We start from the raw sequence: 20,384 nt of genomic DNA on the forward strand, positions 1-20,384 counted from the left end.
AGGGGAGAAGCATTAAGCTCAGGGTCTGGAAAGAATATGCAAGAGTGAAAGGGAAGCAGGCCCAGGGAGGATACATGAAAGAGGCACAAAAATGTCGACTTCCAAAGAGTAATTTCTGTACACTTAAAGCAAGGAAGGCTGGAAGTATAAATAGGCTCTGAGACAGCGAAATTGGGCCCGCTTCCTTGTATACATCAGAGCCAGGCTGCGCTGGCCATGAGGAGGAAGGGCCTGGAGTCCTCGAGTCTTAGCGACTCAGAGGACTCAACATGGAACGTGTTTACTTGTGTTCAGACTTCGTGTTATAAGGAGGCCAGCAAGTACAGGAGGGACTCCCGATACTTCCAGATGGGAAGTTAGGCATGTGTGGACAGTATTTTGGGCCTCAGCTCTCACTGTACTTCATACCAGAGGCCACAAGTATGGGGAAAGGTGAGAGCCAGGGCTGGAGGCAGTGACTGCCCCAGCACATTGTGCCTTCAGGGAATCTTCCTTCTGGGTGTGGGGTGGTCAGGGCTACAGATCCTGAGGCCCTAGAAGGGGACCCCTTGCAAACAGCTCTAGGCCTTGGTTCAGCACAGCTGTTGCACGAAGCAATGGGGATTAGGAAATAACAGCCTCTGATCATTTTTCAGTTTTGAGAGGTGATTTAAAAAGTAAAAGGGCTTGAAGGTCTTTACAGTACAGTCGTACTCTACAACTTCTAGGTTCAATTTCAAGTTCCCAGGACTATTAAAAAAAAGAAAGAAAGAAAGAAAGAAAGAAAGAAAGAAAGAAAGAAAGAAAAAAAGCCCATTCACAAAGAGGTGGTCAGAGGCGGTGACCCTCTATTTCCAGAAGCCAGTTAACTGAAATGCTACAAAACAATATCCTCTGTCTCCACTGGCCTGAGGCAGGGAGAGAGGAAGGCAGCAAAAGCACAGAAGCGCAGAGGGGGACACACGGACGGATGCACTCTCCCACATCTTTAGATCTAGAGATTAAACCATGACCCCTACATGTCAGAAGCAAATGCAGAGCAGAAGAGAAACTTAGGGTTTAAATGCCGTCCTATCAATCTGCTCACAATATACAGACTGTGTTCTAACACTGAAAGAACCCCACCAGAATTAGCCAAACATTCTTTTGGCTCCCACTCTCCAAATAACCAGCTAACTAGAACTCCTCTTGCCACAGACCCAGTTTCACCGAAAGCTCCTTCTACAAGCAACAGTGCGGTGTTGTCACCGCAAGCCCGTCTAGTTCGAGTCTGTACGGTGCATGTGTGTTGCTGTTCTTGTTGGTTATCACCTACAAGCTGAGCAGCTTAAAAAGTCCTTGGTTACCCCACCCACGAGAACACAAAATTCAGAACGCTGGGAGAGCAAGTTCTACTGCAGTCAAAACAAATAAAGACGGAATGGGCAAGGTAGATTTTGCCTTGTTCACTACTGTAGGTAACTTGTGACGTGCCACATTCCACACTGGCAGAAACTGTTTGGTTAGCATTAACTGAAGCCAAGAGAAAAGTACCAACTATCCAAGGTTTCCTTCTCGCCCCTTCCTCTCAAAATTCTGACTCACAGAAAATCTGGCAGGGCAGAGACACACTGGGAAATGCCACAGTGAAAGCAGTTCTAACTCTCAGCTGTGTATCAGACTTGGCCTGTGCCTCTGGTTTCAACTGTGGAGCAGCGAGGCTCTGTTTAGAAGCAGCAGAGGCCCACAGCACAGTGATGGAATCCTGCCTGGCTTAGGCAGGAGTTGGGTTATTTTCATTTACAAATGGGGGATATTTTGAAAAGTCTCCTCCTCCTCCTAAACCACAGCTGGGACAGAGGGAGTGGCACAGTGAAGCACGATTCAAAATACAGAACTCAGGAGATACACAGATATAAACTTTATATACAATTTTAAATGGTTTCTACTAACATCTTTAAGTCTCTTCATTCACCGTGGTGATATGCAGCCTATACAGAAAGCACAGGGACGTCTCAGTGGCTCAGTCTCGGTTAAGCGTCTGCCTTAGGCTCAGCTCAGGTCGTGGTCCCGGGATAGAGCCCTACATTGGGCTCCTTGCTCAGAGGAGTGTCTGCTCGCCCACTGTACTCCCCCCAGCCCCCGCTCATGCATGCATGCTCAGCTCATTCTCTCTCATGCTCTCAAATAAACAAAATCTTAAAAAAAAAAAAAAAAAAGACAAGTACAGCATAAACAATAATCAAGGTAGGCCCACTTATCTTATAAAATGATCTTTCACACTTTTGGATGTATCGTACAGCTAATAATTTCTCCTCTTTTTTCTGCCTGCCCTTTCCCTCCCTCATACTTGGAAATCCTTTTACCTCCAGAAAATTTGTTGAACCCGTATGAAACAAAGATGAATACTTCCTGGGCCTCAAACCTTACATTCAATACAAACAGGAGCTATGCAGGAAATGGAAAAGGGAAAAATAAGAACATTACCACCTGGAATTATAGCTATAGCTGACTTCTGCTCTTCTGTTCTTCAGTTTCAATATTCTTTCTACATTAAGTAAATTCAGGGAGGAGGAGGTCACTGACAATATGCTTTCATGGGTTTTAAAAAGGAGACAGGACCCAGAAAAATGAATTTAAGAATTGGAGACTCTGACGGTCAAATTCTAGAAAGCTTTTGGTATTAAAGACCAATAACCTCTAAAAAGTGGCAGCCAGGGTTCTAGACCCTGCTGGGAAGACAGAAATCCCAGTATAAGTGAGGGGCCACCTTGACTGTGGTAAGTGTAAAGGGAGACTGTGCCAAATCCCGGGAGTAAAAACAGTGAACTGCGACCGCGAGCAGGGGGACAGTTATGCGCTGGCTACAGCAGCCCATCTCTCTAGCCTTTCTTGACACCGGTGACAACTTGCTAAGTAGGAACACCGAGAGCCACTCTACCAATGTTCTATAAAGAAACCCTGAACGGCTCGTTTTACACACAATACTCCACCAACTGCTGCACGTTTGTTCTGTGCTTCGACTGAGAGGGAGACAGATCCCCCCTGTATCTCCCTCACCCCCACAGGGGGCCCTGTGACACACAGTGGGTTCCAATGCAATGCTGAGTTAATCATACATTTTTTTAAAAAAAGATTTTATTTATTTATTTGACAGAGAGAGATCACAAGTAGGCAGAGAGAGGAGGAAGCAGGCTCCCTGCTGAGCAGAGAGCCCGATGTGGGACTTGATCCCAGGACCCTGAGATCATGACCTGAGCCGAAGGCAGCGGCTTAACCCACTGAGCCACCCAGGCGCCCTAATCATACATTTTTATCAGAGAAAAGGCTACACTGAGCAGGAAGCTACAACTGCAAACTTCTTCCCCATCTGTTCCCCAATATGCCTCAATCAGTTTCTTTCTGTTTGGTAACCATTTTTGCAAAAACGAAGACCAAGATAAGGAGCTATTATAAAGAGATGGCAAGAATTTCCTATGTAACAGATACTCATAACAAAAGAAAGAGCAATTTTAGCCATTAAAAGTTAGTAGCGGGGCGCCTGGGTGGCTCAGTGGGTTAAGCCGCTGCCTTCGGCTCAGGTCATGATCTCAGGGTCCTGGGATCGAGTCCCGCATCGGGCTCTCTGCTCAGCAGGGAGCCTGCTTCCTTCTCTCTCTCTCTCTGCCTCTCAGTGTACTTGTGATTTCTGTCAAATAAATAAATAAAATCTAAACAAAAAAAAAAAAAAAAGTTAGTAGCAATGTATCTGCAAGAAAGTTTGTGATCTCTGGAAAGACAGGGCTTTTTAAAAGATTTTATTTATTTATTTGACAAAAGAGATCACAAGTAGGTAGAGAGGCAGGCAGAGAGAGAGGGGGAGGCAGGCTCCCTGCTGAGCAGAGAGCCCGATGTGGGGCTCGATCCCAGGACCCTGGGATCATGACCTGAGCCAAAGGCAGAGGGTTTAACCCACTGAGCCACCCAGGCGCCCCAGGGCTCTAGAATTTTAAGGAAAACACCACTGCCCTCTCTGTAACAATGCAACATCCAAGAACAGTGTCCATAGATACACAATACAATCCTGCCGCTGGAGTATGAGGCATTGTCTTTAGTTGATAAAAATAAGAATGATCACTATGTGTAGCTCAGACTATCTCTATAAAGATACTAAAAAACATAGTGGGGGGACAAACACTTGGCCACAAAGAAGATGCACTTGGCCTGGGGTTTAAGGAGGATGGTTTCTCCAACCTTGATCCAGAAATTGCTTAAAATGACAGTTGAAAGCCTTTGAAATGCAGGCAGGCCTGGTGGCTTTTCCCCTATTCTCCAATAGAGAATGGTTCCAGAACACTAGTTAACAAGCCTGTATACTGCTGTGAACAGCAACTACAAGCGATGGGGCATCAGTAAAGAGGGGAGGACTCAACTCAGCCTCTAGGACCCCACAAAAGAGGATGTCTTGTTGTGAGGGAACACCTTGGGTTACACAGTTTGAAGGAAGGAGAGGGAAAGCAAGAACAAACCGAACAATCTAAGTCTTCCTTAGATGATCTCTACTATCATCAACCAGTCCAAGTTTTCAGGCATTTCCCAGAAAGTAGCTGGAATCTGAGATTGAGGGATAATTATAATAATTTTCAGGCCATTTCCCAGAAAGTAGCTGGAAACTGGGACTGAGGGACTTTAAAAAATAGATAACTGCCAGGCCTGGCCCTCTTCCCACGCTTTGGATAGGCACTGGTGCTCCTGCCCCTGGGATTACCAGGAGCTGGAAGCCCTGAGCCATAGAAGTAACATGTGAAGGCGTGTGGGGAGCGCTCCCCCAGCTGGTCTGCAGTCACCTGGCCTGGTGCAGACAAACAACACACCTCGTTCCCAAACGCAAACACTTTAAGGTAAACCATTTTTCAGTCAAGGAGGAAGTATGGAAATTTTTGTAGCAGATCTATAAAGGAACCTGCTGTCAACCCCCCACCTCCCCTTCTAGTTGTCATCTTGTTTTACTGAGATTGAAGGACGGCATGACAAAGCTGGAGGGATGGAAAAGGACACGATTACATTAAAACAAACAGAAAAATAAACCAGAGGTATCCAAAGCACTTGTAAAAAGTAAGTTTGAAACGTATTCCCATTGTTTAGGTGTACAGTAAATGCATTCCTAAAGTTCTTTGGAAAAGGAATCACTTGAAATGTACCCGAGAGACTGGCAATCTTAATACACACTGCTAGGAACGTATCTGTACAGAATCTCATCAGAGAATTTACCGCAAAATCACCTTCTGGAGCCATGGCATACACAAATCCGTAGAGTGCACGTGAACAGAAACAGACACACAGGAGACGAAGGGGCTGGCAAAGGGACTTCGCAAGAGGTGGGATAGGAGATAACCGTCTGCACAGGTGATCTAGCCTAGTTACCGGTCTGAGGCCCAGGTGAGCTAGGTACACGTGTCCTCTTTGGAACCTAAAAAGTTTCCTCCACCCCGCAAAATAAAAACTGCTTTTCTTTCCTATTTAGCCAACTCTGCCAGTTCTAAGCCCGTCCCTCTGGTCTCTCCTCTCCAGGGCCTGCAGGCCTGCAGCCGCCGCTCACAGCCACAGGTGGGGGAGATGGCCCGGAGCTGGTGTGGATCTCCGTGGAGGTGGGAAGGTGTGCCAGAAAGCCCCGCAGCCCCTGAGGTGGAGACAGAAAGCTAGCCCTGGCCTCCCCTTTAGGAGCACACCTCCTGGCAAAGTGAAAACCACATAAGACTCCTCTGAAGAGAGGGAGACAGGCGCAGGATAGGGGGCGGTGGGGGGCTAAGGGGTGGTGGTGGTGGTGTGTGTGTGTGTGTGTGTGTGTGTATGGCTAAAAGCACGAATGGCCTTCCTATACTTTAGGAAGTATACCTGTAGCGCCACACTAAGGTTCCCAGGGCAGGGGGACAGAGAGGAGATGGGGGGGAGCTAAGGTCACACTGCCGAGTGTCGCAGGTCTAGCTGCCCTAAACTCGCTGCCTGCTCTGTGGATGAAGGAAAAGGCTTAACAAAGAAATGGCCCCTTGAATGCAGAAGACTTCACTTTCTTTTATTCAGTTTAGATATTTTTCCCCTCACCTTTTGTCTTTTTGTGATGAGAGAAAGGTACCTGAGGGCAATTAGGGATCACAAAGAGGACCCCGAGACTGCTTGCTCAAGGAGCCACGTTCCCAGGATTGAGGTAGTGTCTTAAGGACCTCACTGTGCCTCAAACCCTGGCTCAGTGACTTAGTTCAGTGCTGAAGGTATTGAAATGAGTAAGTGCTTACAGACGACAATTTCAGCAGCACAGCTGACCATCGTCTACCACAGCACTGGTCAGCTTTTCCAGCTAGTGACACCAGCACACAGGTCATTAAAAATGTCTGACCCCAAGGACGATACGGTATCTGTCAAGTGCAGTGCTAAGTTACCAAGCAGCTGGTCTATGTACGTGTTTGTGGGCTCAGTAGAGCAGAGACCTGTACAAAAAAATCTTCTGAAAGGTTTTTTTTTTTTTTTAAGTATTGCAGTAGACATTAAAAAAAAAAATCAGATCTTTTGGGGAACTTCAAATGTATTTTTTGCCTCAGTGTTATTTTTATTACCATCATTTTTTCATTGCTTAGAATTTTTAAAAGATTTCATTTTGGCTCTGGGTAGGTAAAAGGAAATTGCACTGCAAAATTTTAGGGTTTTAGTTGTGCTTCACCAGCACAGGTGACATCATCACGGAGATAGGTCTTTGGCAGTAACTTTCCAGATGCTTTTGGGAGCTTTGGGGAGAGCTGCAAAAAACAGAAGGAAAAAAACCCCACAACTATCAGAGGCAGGTGAAACCACAGAGTCATGGGCTCCTGAACAGCATGGTCACCAGATGTGGGAATTACTTTCCAACAGTGCACTTAAAGACCAAGTATTCTCATTGTCTGCTGGAATTTAAGTCAGAGGACAGCTTGCCTCCCTCATCCCTTTTGGAAAGGGCAAAACTTTTGATCCTCATCAAACTGTAGGAGAAAATGAAGCTGTACTTCTTATTCATTTGCTAAAAACGATGGCAGACCTGATCACAAATGAAATGGATCCCAACCTAAAGAACTTCAGTGTCAACTGTTCCATTTATAGAATATTGATACTTGAAAGGTAACTAGTTGTTCCAATTAATTCCAAAACAATCACTAAAAAGTACAGAATTCTGAAAGGCTAATTAACAAGTAGAAGTGACACACGATTGGATGGAAGGCACGGAAAATTAAATTTAAGGCTTGAGTATTTCCCCATGCACAAAGCACCTGCTCCTCTCCAAAGTACCGCTGACGGCCCTCCAAGCCCTCAGTTACCTACACCATCGATGACGACTTTCTCCATTCCCAGTGGAACTGCTTTTTTGATCTCACGTTTTCCCTAAAGGCTATTCCCAGGTTTTATGCCCTAAGACGCTGCAGCAATGATGGATTTTTGGCCATAGTTTGTCTTATAACTTCATAATTGTGTAACTTTCTACCGCAACTTATAGCCGGCACATATTTTAACATACAGATAGGAAAAATCATTTACATACTTATAAAAACCAGTGGAGGAAAGGTTTATATGAGATGTAGGATTTGGAAAGGCAAAGCCTGGGCTTTTACTGGGAGCTGAAGTGTAAACATTTTTGAGTTCCCCTAGATGTCTGGACTAATGTAACAGACTTCTTTGTTTTGAGCAACGACTTCTAATCTTAGATTTGTGAGACCCCTGGGTGTCTCTAGGTATCTCTGGAGGTGCTATAAAATTACCTCCTCAAAATGCCAAGTAAAATAATTCAAATTCACTTAAAAAACATGCCACCCATGTTTGGAGGCAAGGGAGGGTATTCTGGAATCAAAAGAACAGTCATAAATATTACTAAAGCTTGATCCTTGTCAATTACATTTTAGTCTAAACCAACTGATGAATAAAGGAAATTGAGCAAGATGAAACAGTTCTGTGTGATTTTTGTGATTAGGGGAGACTGGGAAGAAGCTGGTTACTTGGGACAGTCTTTCTTCTGGAAAACCTTTTCTGACCTCTACATTTACTTACTAATGCCTGAATTAGTACTCACTGGCAACTGGGAACCTTGTTCCTAGCTCTTCACCCATTTGCACGGACACTGGCACCTTAAAGTTGATTTAAATAAACTCTATTAGGTATCAGTTTCTTTAAAACAAACAAACAAGAATACAGACAGGCAGGGTTAGCTGAACTTACTTTTGTCAGTTTTCCCCCTGGCTTCTTCATTAAATTGTTTTCCTGAGATTACATACACGTTATATATCACTGCTCCACAATACCCAATTCTAAAATTGCTTAGTCATGACAAGGTTAATAACAAAAATACTCTGGGTTTGCCACTAGGAAGCTGGCCTATAGCCATTGTATTTTTACTACAGTTTCCAAATTTCCAATAAATTATGTTTCCTGACGGGCCATTGCCCCAGGTTTCAGAGCTTTCTCAGAACACCCAAGTGAGTCATCTGAAAAGTCAGAATATGGATTTAGAAACCAAAGTGACAAGAATCACACTCAAAAAAGACACCACAAAAAAAAAGTATACATTTTCCCCTTAAACCAACCTGTCTTTCCATAGAAACTCAACTTGTATTTTTTAAATTTTTCGTATCACTGCTTAAACTTAGACCCACATTTTACATAAGCCCTAAGATTCCAGTGAGAAATCCTTTACAAAAATTTTCATTTAATCCTCCATTCACCCTGTTAACTGCTTGCCAAAAACAAGAAAAGGTTCCTTTTAAACTAGGTCTTCTGTATCATACTTCAAGAATTGTCCAAAGGGGAAAAAAAATTGTCTTAAGAATCAAACACCTTCAAGTTACAAGTCAGAAAGAAAAAAAGTATACTTACTTTATTTGTAGCAGTAGCACTGGATCCAGGGACCACAGGCACATTCGTCACTTGAACTGAAAGATAATTATTATCTATGAGTGGCCAGGCTCCTTCCACTTTGCACGTCTGAAAGTGATCCTTGAAAGTTCTAAGGTGAGGATCTCCGAACAAGCCACAAAAAAGGTAACCAGGAGGGTTCAGATCCCCTCCCCCGTGTTCTCTGGCTCCTGCGTGGCTGTGATAGTTACAAGGGTCATGGGTCACTTCAGGGTTGGTAGAGGATGTGGGTCCGTCCTTAGAACAATTCCTCTGGCTCATGAGGTCACTGATACCCAACACAGCAGAATGGTATACCAGGTTACCACGGCAGGCTTTTGAAGTTCGCTGGGTGCAGCCAGCATAGGCACGCAGAGCCTTGCAAAACTCAGAGTCAAAGCCGTCAATGGCAGAGTTCAGGTGCGAAGTCAGGGCCACAAAGTCCGTGGTACATTTCTGGATTCGACATTGGGCCGGCTGTTGGCAGTCACCTATGAGAAAGAAGATAAGACCCAACATTTTTTTGAATGCTTTGCAACTTCCTGGGCTTCATGAGAAAATGACATCCTCCTTTGGAAACTGTTCTATAGCATACCCTCCTATTTTAAGAAGGCCTTCAGAAATAGGGTTGCATTGTGCCTCCACATGTCTCAGCCACTGGGAGAAAAACTGCATGCAATTAGTTACCTTAAAACTTGAAATCATGAGCTGCTGTGAGTGAACACGAGTCTGGTCCAGTATTCTTACATGAAAATTATAAGGGAATGGCTAAATGGAGTACCTTTTCACCCCTGCTATTGTTTACAGATTTTGAAAAAGATTCCTTTGCTCTAAGGCCAAGCCAAAGATGTGAACCTTTGTTTTGATTTTGGAAAGGGCGTAAGTCATTTGCTTTGGAAAGCACAGCGTCTATGCACAAAACCACAATTAAGGCTCCACGCCTCAGGTTGGGACCCCTAAATTATAGCATGATTAGTTAAAACCCCTTTACCTGACTCTAGTACAGCTACAGGGTAACAAGAAAAAATCCAGGTACTAAGTTATTCTGTATTTCCTTAGGGGTGTTTATTAAGGAACTGAACATAAACTGACAATCTCCTGGATGCTCTGAAATCTAACTGTTCTCTTAAAAAGACAGAGTGACTCATTGGATCAAGCTGTGTATTTACTTCTCCCTTAACATCCATCACTACTGGATCCCAGGTCACAAGTAGGTCATCAGGAAAGGTACACTAAATCAAAAAGAACACCAGATTGAAATCATACTGCAAGGACAGTTGATTCCACTGACTGTTTTATTAGAAAGAGAACCAGGGGGGAGCCTGAGTGGCTCAGTGGGTTACAGCCTCTGCCTTCGGCTCAAGTCATGATCCCAGAGTCCTGGGATCCAGCCACACATCCGGGCTCTCTGCTCAGCAGGGAGCCTGCTTCCTCCTCTCTCTCTCTCTCTCTCTCTCTCTCTCTGCCTACTTGTGATCGCTGTCTGTCAAATAAATAAATAAAATCTAAAAGAGAAATCTAAAAAGAAAGAGAACCAGCACACAGAATTCTTAGAGTATATATAAATGACTTCTTTCCTTAAGTCAACAGTTCAGATACACCTAATGATTAAAGCAAAGCTAAAATAATTAAAAAAAAAACCCCAACTCCAACTGCCTTATTTTTTTAAAAAGTCAATTTTCAAATTATGTTTTGCCACTAGGTCCTCATATAAAAAAATTAAGAGGCGCCTGGGTGGCTCAGCTGGTTGAACACCAAACTCTTGATTTCAGCTCAGGTGAGAATCTCATCATCTTGGGATTGAGCCCCATGCCCAGCTCACTGTGAAGTCTGCTAGTCCCTCTTCCTCTGCTCCTCCTGCCTGCCTTCCCCCACCACCCCTGCCCTACCACATGCACACTCTCTCTCAAAAAACTCTTTTTTAAAAAATTAAAAACCTCTCAAAGCATAAAAAGATACAAGAATTGCCAATACTAGGTCAGTTGTGTGCGCCAGTTTTATATTCTGACCCATAAACTGGGAATGCTAGAATTACTGAAAAGGAAAATACTTTTCCTAAACATCCACCTCAAGTTTTATAGAAACTAATTTTAACACGTACTTTGTGTTACTTAAACATTCTTTTTAGGTCTCTAAACTGGAGTAACTTTCCATACTTTCAAGTCTCAGACTCCTCAGCTCAGAAATGAGAGGAGGTTGTTTTTGTGATTTGCTCCAGGCATAAAATATTTTATAATTCTTATTCAAAGTGATGGGGAAAAAAGAATATATGTTAAATATGTAATTATTTTAAGATGTGGGGATAAATTTCAGGATAGTATCAAGATTTAGGACTTCAGCTGATGAAGACTTAAAATTAACCCTAGTATCATTTTAGAAAAATACTTTATAATCTTTCCAGTATTAAGGTGCTTTTAAGCCTGAATGGAATAACCTGTAATCTCTGTTTCTGGCTTGAGTTAAGCAGAAAAGACTGGGGGATGACAACCTCAACCTGTAATCTCTGTTTCTGGCTTGAGTTAAGCAGAAAAGACTGGGGGATGACAACCCCTCAAGCCACCTCTCCCACCGTTTTTACATTTCAAAGACCAAGAAGGGAAAAATGTAGTCTAGATTGGGCTCTAATGTGAGTTAAAAAAAAAAAAAAAATTACTGTTTTGGGGCTATGGACTTACAGCTATCACTAAATCCCATTAAAAAAAAAAATCACAAAAACACCTTCATATGTTTGGCCTATCTCATGTTGGCTCGTTCTAGAGTTGACAAAAGCAGCTCCTATATTTACAGAATTTCTCTCTCCAAAGTAGATCAAGTCCTTTTCAACCGTTTGACTTAAAAAACCAAAAACCAACCAACAACCTCAAAGGCATTAGAGCCATTTTACATATTGGAACAATCAAGACAAAGGGATATTAAAAGCCTTGTCGTGGCTGGATCATAAACAGCTAGAACAAAGTCCAGGATAAAGTGCCTTTCCTCAAATCTTTTCCTTCCTCAGGTCACAGATGCTTTAAATTCCTGATTCTCACAACAATAGCTGACAACTTAAAAAAAAGACAACTCTTCTACCAATTATTATTTTTTTCTTCTTAAATAAGATTTCACAGCCAGCAGAAAGCAAGGAAATAAAAACTGGGCCAAGATCAGTGAGTAAAGAACAGCTCCTAGACTATGAATAAATGACAGGACGGGAACTTTCCGCTAAACTTGCAATGCCTATTTGTTCTTTTTATGGTCTATAAAATCCTTCCGAGCATACATTTACTTATAATTATTTTAAATAGTCATAAAATATCCAAAGTAAGAAGAGCATGAGATGCAGATGTAACTGTTCGGGAGAGAAGTACGATATAGACTCCCACCTCCTTTGCCTTCCTTATCCTCCTCCCCTCTCCCTTTTTCCCAGCAGGCAGGTGCCAGTTCTTTTGAGAAATGTCACATCAAATAGAACTCCTTGTGTTCTTTTGCGTGGGATGAGGTTTCCAACAGCCTTTTCAAATAGAGATGATGGGAAAAGAGGAGGACTAACTAGAGAGTGCATCTGGGTCAGCAGTTTCAGCCCATCACAGGCTCCTGTATAATGACTAATTCGCAGCATACACCCAGAAATATCCAGGCTTCATGAATTTATAATGACAGCGCACACTTTGCCTGTTGCAGGCGGTAAAGTAAGCTTCCTGTCAAGATGCCAAGACAATGCAGAGCAGAAACAATCTCAAGGATGTAGCCAACAAAGCCATGAAGAGTATGAGTAAGCAAGTAACTCCTATATTGCATCTCCATTCAGGAATTGTAGAGATTTGCTTAGAGTGGATGTGAGGGAGGGGGGATGAAAGGACTTTTTTTATTTCCTAGGGCAGAAAACAAACTCTGCTGTTACAGATGTCTCCATTTTTCAAGTCAGATGATCAATGATTGGTGTGATAGTGTTTTCATTCCAGTTAATGAAAGTGCTAAAGGATTTGTGGGTCTACAGCTTCCGTTAATGATTCAAAGACCTCACCATTCAAGACCATTTCCTTGAGGCCAGGACTGCACGAGTGAATTTGCTGCACAATCACCAGTTTATAATAAAAGAAATAAGATATGCTGAAGCTGAATTAAGTGAAACGCAGGGCCATATGGGGTGCCGAGGCAAATTATACGGATCCAGGCATAAAACATATGGTAGCCCATCTGCAAAGAGCACTCCACTAGGCTCTCTGAAGAGAAAACAATCTTTGCATTTCAATACCAACACTCTTCAAAGAAATCTTTCAATAATGGAGCCTTTTTTTTTCCCCCTTGTAACCAAATTAATCATTCCACCCCAACAAGTTGTCCACAGGTATCACTCACCACGGAAACTCTAGGTAGAATCCAATGGTGACTTTAGTGAAGACCCAGGAAGATACTGAGAGGAGTTTCTCATCCCAAGTTTTGAAATAAGGCAGCTCACATTAAACATTGTAACAACTTCAGTTTTTCATTACTGGCCAGAAAAGAAGTTTTCAAGGACCACATTCCAATTTTGTCTTAGAACCCTCTGACAAGGAAGGGAAACAATATCCAAGCAGTCATGAGGGACACACAGTCCTAAAGAATACTTCAATTTCCATTTCAAGAAACATACACTTTGACATTAAGAAGACAGATTCTTCACACAAAATGCTCCTGAATGTAGCTTTTGACACATGATTAAAAATTTCCATGTGACTGTAAACAGGTTGACATTACTAAGATTCTAAAGTCACTCATTTAAAACCTTAATCGCGGTAAGGTTTATCACTTACTATCACTTAATCACTTACTATCCCACCCTATGTTTCCCCAAGTGAGTGTTAAAACGCAGCTGTTCTATCACAATGCAAAGTTCCGAAACGTGAATTAAGTCTCCTCAAATGCCACATTTTTTCCCCCATGACTTAGAAGACCTCCCAGATTTTTAGCAAGGCTGCTATGACTTAATAAATAAATACTACTCCACACAGTTGGGTGGCATTACAGTTCAGGATTCTCCAGATCAGAGAGCCGTTGAGACTGTGGTCATAAAATACAAGACAAAAAAAAAAAAAAAAAAAAAAGTCTCGAAGAAAAACTTATCTCATGCTCTAGTTGTTCTCAAAACAGAATTTATCTTTCAGCCTGACACTGAATAAATTCTTGAGACAAACTCCTCGACGTGGTCCTTACTTAGAAAGAAGGTCCTAAATATCCCCACCCCAGGCTTTCTTGAGATACAACGCACACAGAACATTGGGTTAATGCAACTTATTTCACAAGAAAAATAAGTACCACCTGCGAGAAGGCTCGTCTGCGGGCCTACTTCGGGAGGACCAGACAACTCACTCTTGCTTCCACGGGGGGAGCGCCGGCCTCCAGAAAGCCTTGTGCCATCTGTCAACCCCCTCCTGGAACCCGAAAACACGCGGCGAGCCACAAAGCACGAGTTTCCCCCAAAGAGGGTGAAAGCGGAATTAAAAGCAGCTTTCGCAAATACGAAAGAAATTCCTCGGTGAAAGACGTTTAAGTTACTTCGAGATTCACCCCCCCGCCCCCGGTTTTCCAATTCCGCTGAGAATCTCTACACGTGGGGCCATTTCTCCCCCTCACGGCCACCCCCAACTCCAGAGCAGCAGCACAAGGCTCCCGGTCTCCCCTCGAAGGGGGCGGCGGCGGCGGCGGAAACCTGATCCCAGCCTGACTTTCAGTAAACACCGCGACAGTGAGCAATAAAGCACCCGGAACATTTGTCCCGGGGGCGCAGCCCCCGCCGCCCCCGCGCTCTAAATCTTTGATAAGCGGCTGTTGGGAAGGAGATTTACCAACGGTCCCAGTCGAAGGCGGGGAAACCCGAGGGAGGGAAAAGGAGGGAGGGAAAGAGGCCTCTCCACTGCGCCCTGGGCGCGCCGCTCGACCCCGCGGGTGTGCTCCTGCCGCCGCGCCCCGAGCCCGGCAAAGGTGCAGGTCTGGAGCCCGGGAGGCCTCTCCCGTCTCGCCACGCCACGCCGCCCTTCTGCCCCAACGTGTGCCTTCGGGACCGGGGTGTTTGGGAACAAAGCACTCGGCCCCGGGCTGGCTCCCCTCGCGCGCGCGCCTCATACCTGCGTGGAGCAGCCCGAGGCTGAGCAGTAGCAGCAGCAGCAACGCCAGGGGCGGCGGGCAGAGCTGGGGGCGGCGGCGCTGCTCAGCCCCGGCGGCGGCAGCGGAGGCGGCGGCAGCGGCGCAGGAAGGTGCTGCTCTCAAGCCCATGCCCGTCCATGCAGGTCTCGTGGGCTCCGGCGAGGGCGGCGGCGCGGGCGCCGTGTCGGGTTCGTGGCCGTGGCCGTGGCTGCGGCATGGACTGGGGGACGCTCCTCGCTTCCTCTTCTTCCTCCTTCAGGCCCGCGTCGGGTACGGGCCGCCGCCACCGCCGCAGCGAAAAGCGCGCCGCGGGCGGAGCGAGGCGGCGGCGGCGGCGGCAACGGGGCGCAGCGGCATCGCGGCGGCCGGAGGCGGCGGGCGGGGCAGAGGGGGCGGGAGAAAAGACACAAAGACCGTGAGCTTAGCGCTGAGCCCGGCCCCAAAAGCGCGGGCGCCCGGGTCCCGGCCAGCGTGGGCTCAGCGGGCGTGGACCCACCGGAGGCGCGCCCAGCCCTAACGAGAAGCCGCTGGCATCCCGGATATCTGCGCGGCGGACCTGCGGTCAATCAATCTCAGCCCCGCACTGCCGCCCCGCCCTCCCTACATGCGCCAATCCACGTCGTCCCCACCCCTCCGGCCTAGCCCCTCCCTCCAACCCCATTGGCTGGAAGCGCGGGACCTCTGGGCCCAGCCCGCCACTCGCAGGGCCCAAAGCGCCCGCCCCCCGCACCTCCACCCGCCCTCAGCGTACTCGTTGTAATTCGAGTTCCGCGTCCGCAGGGTGAGAGTCCGGTCCGCCGCGCCCGGGCTCAACCTCCCTCCTGCTCCCTCCGCTTCTCTCCCCTTTCCGCGATCTACTGTTTCCTCGTGCCCGACAGAAACTGCCGACGGCAACTCTCTTGTCGGCGTTAACAAAAGCACCCGCTTTTGACTTCCCCTTTAATTAATGTTGATCGGGTTTAACTTCCCCTGAAGGTTTTTTGGTGTCTGTGTGTGTGTGTGTGTGTGTGTGTGTGTGTGTTCTAAATCACCCCCACTCTGTCCCTCCCGCGCCAGCCCCGGCTCCTGAGAGGAAGCGGGCGCTTTTACCCGGAGCCGTGCGGCAGGTCCCCTCGCAGCCAATCACATCTGCGGAACCGCGTTCCGAGCCTTTTCCCGACCTTCTGTAAAGCTAGCGCCCAGAGGCGTTGGAAATCCGAACGCGACCTGCGGTCGGGAACAGATCGGAAGGGCTGGGAAGGGACCCACCAGCGCCCGGCGGAATTCGCGGGCGGCTTGTGCGGGGCTCTGGCGTTATTGTTCCTCTGACGTTTCCCTTCCTGAAAGCAGCGGGGAGGAGTCTGAGAGTGGGCGAACTCCGACAAGTTCGGTTACAATGTAATTAGGTTAATGAGGATAGTGAGTTTTTAATGCAGTGTGGAGTAATTACGCCACCGTTTCTTGTTGCTCGGCGGCTTTTCCACGATTTTTCTTAGTCTATTAGCATAGTAATTCAATGGCAGGTCACTTTCTACTTTTGTCACTTGGATAGATCCAAAAACGAGGGGGAAAAGACCCGGTCGTGTGCCAGGAAAGAGGTTGCCAAATCTTGTCACAGGAAAGCATGTTGTGAGGTTGATGATAGGTTCCAATTTGTTATCAGTAGGTGCGAAGTGGTATCTAATCTAAAGAATGGCTTCAAAGACTAGGAGCTACTTCCACTGTCCTTGCCTTTGCCATTCCTCCGAGGGGCTCGGGGTTGCCGTTTTAAATTCACTTCTAGCCAAATTGCAGTTTGCAACCCTACCGGTTCACTACTCATAATCTCTAATTAGCAATTTCGTATCAACCACCGACACGTTAATACTCCACATGTAACAATGTGCTAATCAATGGACTAGGATAATTGAGGGCAACCCTTCGATCACTCCGGCTTACTCATTAGACACATTATGAACTGTACAAACCACTAGGTCCCTAATGAAGGATGTCTATCTATTTTTACTGTAACTTTTCATTACTTACCTATTACATACTATGATGACTCAAGTGGTAAACACACCTTTCACTGCCCAAGATATAATCCAAACCTTGTGTATATCCATAATATGCTTAATAATAGCTTCAGAGTTGCCTGGAGAAATGACTTTTCGCAGGCAGAGTTATCTGATAATGATTTTTAGATAGTATTGTGGAGTAAATACTATGAGACCAAAAATTTATTCTCTTGCAATTCTTACATGAAATACATGAACTGAAATTAGTGAAATGCTGGTAAACATCTTTTAAAATAAACCAAATCTGAGCAGTTTTTCAAAGTATTTTGCTAACAAAAACTAACAATAAGATGTTTCTTTTCCCTTAACCCAAGATTTAATTCGACCCTTATGAAAGAAGCATGCCACTTTATTGATCATACTTCAAAACACATAACCAAAAGTTAAGATCAAATTCAGTTTAGGTGGGTTTTTTTTCCGCTATCATTACTTTCACTGGTTTCTCCCCCTGCCACTTCTTCCCCACCTCCTTATACTGCTCCTTAAACACACAGTGCTCTAAATTATTTTATCAATAGAGGGCATCCTCGAGCCACTACAAATTCTTGTATAGAAATGGAACTGTATTTCAGAGGGAAAACTTCATTTTTTTCTAAGGTGCTTTATTGCTCATCTGTTGTAAAATTTGACAAGCCCAAGATTTATAAGGCTAACAATTCATTTTTTATTACCACATAAGTGTTCAGCCTGCTTGAGTAAAATGTTAATTTTCACAATTAAACCGCAAGGTGGTTCCTGTTTTCAAGTCTTTAGGTCAGTTGACATACTCGCAGGGTAAATTCGGACTGTTAGCAAGATCCCGAACGGGCTTGTAAAGCAAGAGCGTGGTGAATGGTCGCTTATAGCGCATCCATTCCTCCGGCTCGAATACTGTAAGTTAAGCAGGATTTTAAGATCCTGTAAAGAAAAATCTGGGGATTTTCCTCCCATAAAGTCAATGACTTATAAAAGTCTTACATCTTAATCAGAAAAAAAAAAAATCATGACGTGACAGCTTGCACAGCTCACACACCCACCCTATTTCTTGTTACTTGTACTCTTTCTCTCTTCATCTTTGTTTTCAGGAAGGAAAGATGAGACCAGAACAGCACAATTAGAGGACACAGCAAAGCATCCCATGGTATGAACGTGTAAGTGAACAGAATTAAAACACTTGCCAGCAACATGAATGGATTCTGAATAAGAATGAGAAGTTTCTTTTCCTGAACCTATTATACATGCTGTCTTAACTATTCCCCTGTTGATTTATCTCCAGACATCTAACACGAGGGGCTCACCTAGGACAGAGGAGCTAGGGAGCTGACCGCGATAACGATTTGTGCTACCCATTCTAGAGTAAGCCCCCCACCCCACCCCCGCCCAGCTCTCTAGTCCAGGGTGACCGCAAAGCGGGGGCTGAAATAGCCCGGAGTCCGACAGCCCAGCAGCAAGCAGCTAGTGGATTGTACTTACATCATTCTTAACCCTTCCGATCCTGGAGGGGGCTTGACGGGATCAGGGGGCCCCCGAGCTCTGGAGCACGCAGGACCTGGGTGTGAGAGAAGACCCCAGAGCCTGGCGTGAGCGCTGCGCCCCAGGAAGGAGGGGGCCCGGGACGTGAGTGGGGCTCATCACCCGAGAGTACACAGCCGGCGCCCACGATCCCTGCGGGCTCTGCAGCGGATCACACCGCTCAAAGCGGCAGGTGCAAAAAGCATTTGGGAACCGCTTGCCAGCGCGCGGAGGTAATGCGCTTCCTGTCCATTTATCTCAGGAAACCAGCGCAGCCTTCTCTTCCAAACAAAATTAACCTCTCATTAGCCAGCCACTGACTCCCAAGAAGACCTTAAAAGCTTTACCAGCTCGCTAATGTACTTAGGCTTTTCTTCCAGGCAAACGCGGCCGCGGTGGTGACTGTCATCAGCCCCGGGGGGGGGGGGTGTCCTCTGGGTTCCCCTGGGAGCCAACCGCTTACCTTCCTCCCCGCCCCCGTCCCCAGCTTCAAGTCTAGGAAACTCTGGCCAATCTGGATCCCAGTTTGTGGTACTCCGCAGACCCGACACGCCTGAACGGACTTCACACCACAAGTCGCCAAAACAAGTTCCCACTAGTTTCAAGAGCGCCCCTCATATCACATACTCAGCTCGCCTATCTTCAAGAAATGGGGAAGGGTACCCTGGAGGTACTTCTATGGACAGCTGTCCCTGGGTCATAGGCACTGACTGTCCTTTACAGCGCCAGCCGTTTACGCAGCAGGGACAGGAAGCAATGATCCGAGGTACGGGGAGTAGTGTCAGCTAGGATCTAGCCGATTCCAGGAGTGGAGAATCAAATGTGGTTCTAGGTCTGCAAGAGAAGCCTTTTGGAGCGTTGGGGTGTTCTCACCCTGGCCCCCCGCCGCCCTGAGGCTGGCAGATTTATACCACACAGGTGGACCAAGACCTAAACAAAACAGTCCGGGCCTCTGCCTGCTGCTCGCCCCCCACGTCCCCCTTGGCCCACCGCAAACTTCGACAAAATAAACAACTCACCACAGGCATTCCCTTGTCTGCAGCGCGACGCTTGCCAGCTGGGAAAATAAGCCGCAAGCCACGCGGCGGGGGCGCAGAGGGAGGGCAGCGCGGCGCCCGCCTCTCTCCCCCAGGTGGGGGCAGCGATACCCGGGGGCAGGACGGAGGCTCCGCCTCGGGGGCCGCTTTCTCGCCTCCCTGACTGCTGAGTGAGCGCCGGGCGAGGGGCTGCGCCCTTCCAGTCAGCGCGATCTCTCGGCCACCCAGGGAAGGGGGCGGGGAGGCAAATCACTCAGTTCCCTCCCGCGTTCTCGAAGTGTCTTTCTCTCGCCTTAGGTCTCAAAGAAGACCAAGCCTAGGGGCCTTCACCCCCCCCCCCCCAGCCCCACACCGCCCCCTGTAGGCACTACCCGGATCTTTCCGGCGCCGCTGATGAGTGGCGGGGACCGGCGTCCCAGAGTCCCAGCCTCCGGGTCCCCGCTCCGCTCTCTCCATGCTCACCGCCTCCTTACCCCCAAGTCCCGCACAAAGAGGCCTTTCACTCTGCCAGCGCCACCCTCCGCGCCGCCCTCCACCCCGCCGCGTTGCCTTTGCCCACCAGCAGGACCAGCCGATTCCCGGTTGGTGATCGTGGCAGCCGTCTTGGGGCAGGCCGGCCACGGACGCGTGCAGGCTGTTCCCGCTCGGCGCCTTGGCAGAGGCACAGATGGAGTCCCCCGCCCGCCTTTCCACGCCACACGGCACCAGCCGCCACAAAATGCACCCCTTCTTCTACATAAATGATCTCTGAGGGTCTCCCGAGTGTCTATAAATGGTGGGTGTTTGTGGCGGGGCCCGGGAGGGGTTTGGCGTAGTGGCGGGCATGGTCTCTGGACTTTCGCTGAAATGAATCCAGCGACCTATCCTGTCCACC

At 46.9% G+C, this 20,384-nt stretch overlaps 1 protein-coding gene across 1 annotated transcript in view; it reads right to left on the reverse strand.

Moving 5' to 3' along the window:
* The window catches only part of RGMB (repulsive guidance molecule BMP co-receptor b), a 30,778-nt gene extending 10,974 nt beyond the window's left edge, over nt 1–19,804 (reverse strand). Inside the window, exons 1-4 of the mRNA XM_013044168.2 lie at nt 19,493–19,804; nt 18,435–18,510; nt 14,928–15,199; nt 8,827–9,335 (exon numbers count right to left, since the gene is read on the reverse strand). Coding sequence (XP_012899622.2) covers nt 8,827–9,335; nt 14,928–15,199; nt 18,435–18,439 — 786 coding nt within the window. The 5' untranslated portion in view covers nt 18,440–18,510; nt 19,493–19,804. The remainder of the gene's footprint in view (nt 1–8,826; nt 9,336–14,927; nt 15,200–18,434; nt 18,511–19,492) is intronic.
* Nucleotides 19,805–20,384: the final 580 nt, after the last annotated feature.

This window comes from Mustela putorius, unplaced genomic scaffold, assembly GCF_011764305.1.
Source record: "Mustela putorius furo isolate JIRA1106 unplaced genomic scaffold, ASM1176430v1.1 tig00537350_pilon_pilon_pilon, whole genome shotgun sequence".
Taxonomy (NCBI): Eukaryota; Metazoa; Chordata; class Mammalia; order Carnivora; family Mustelidae; genus Mustela; species Mustela putorius.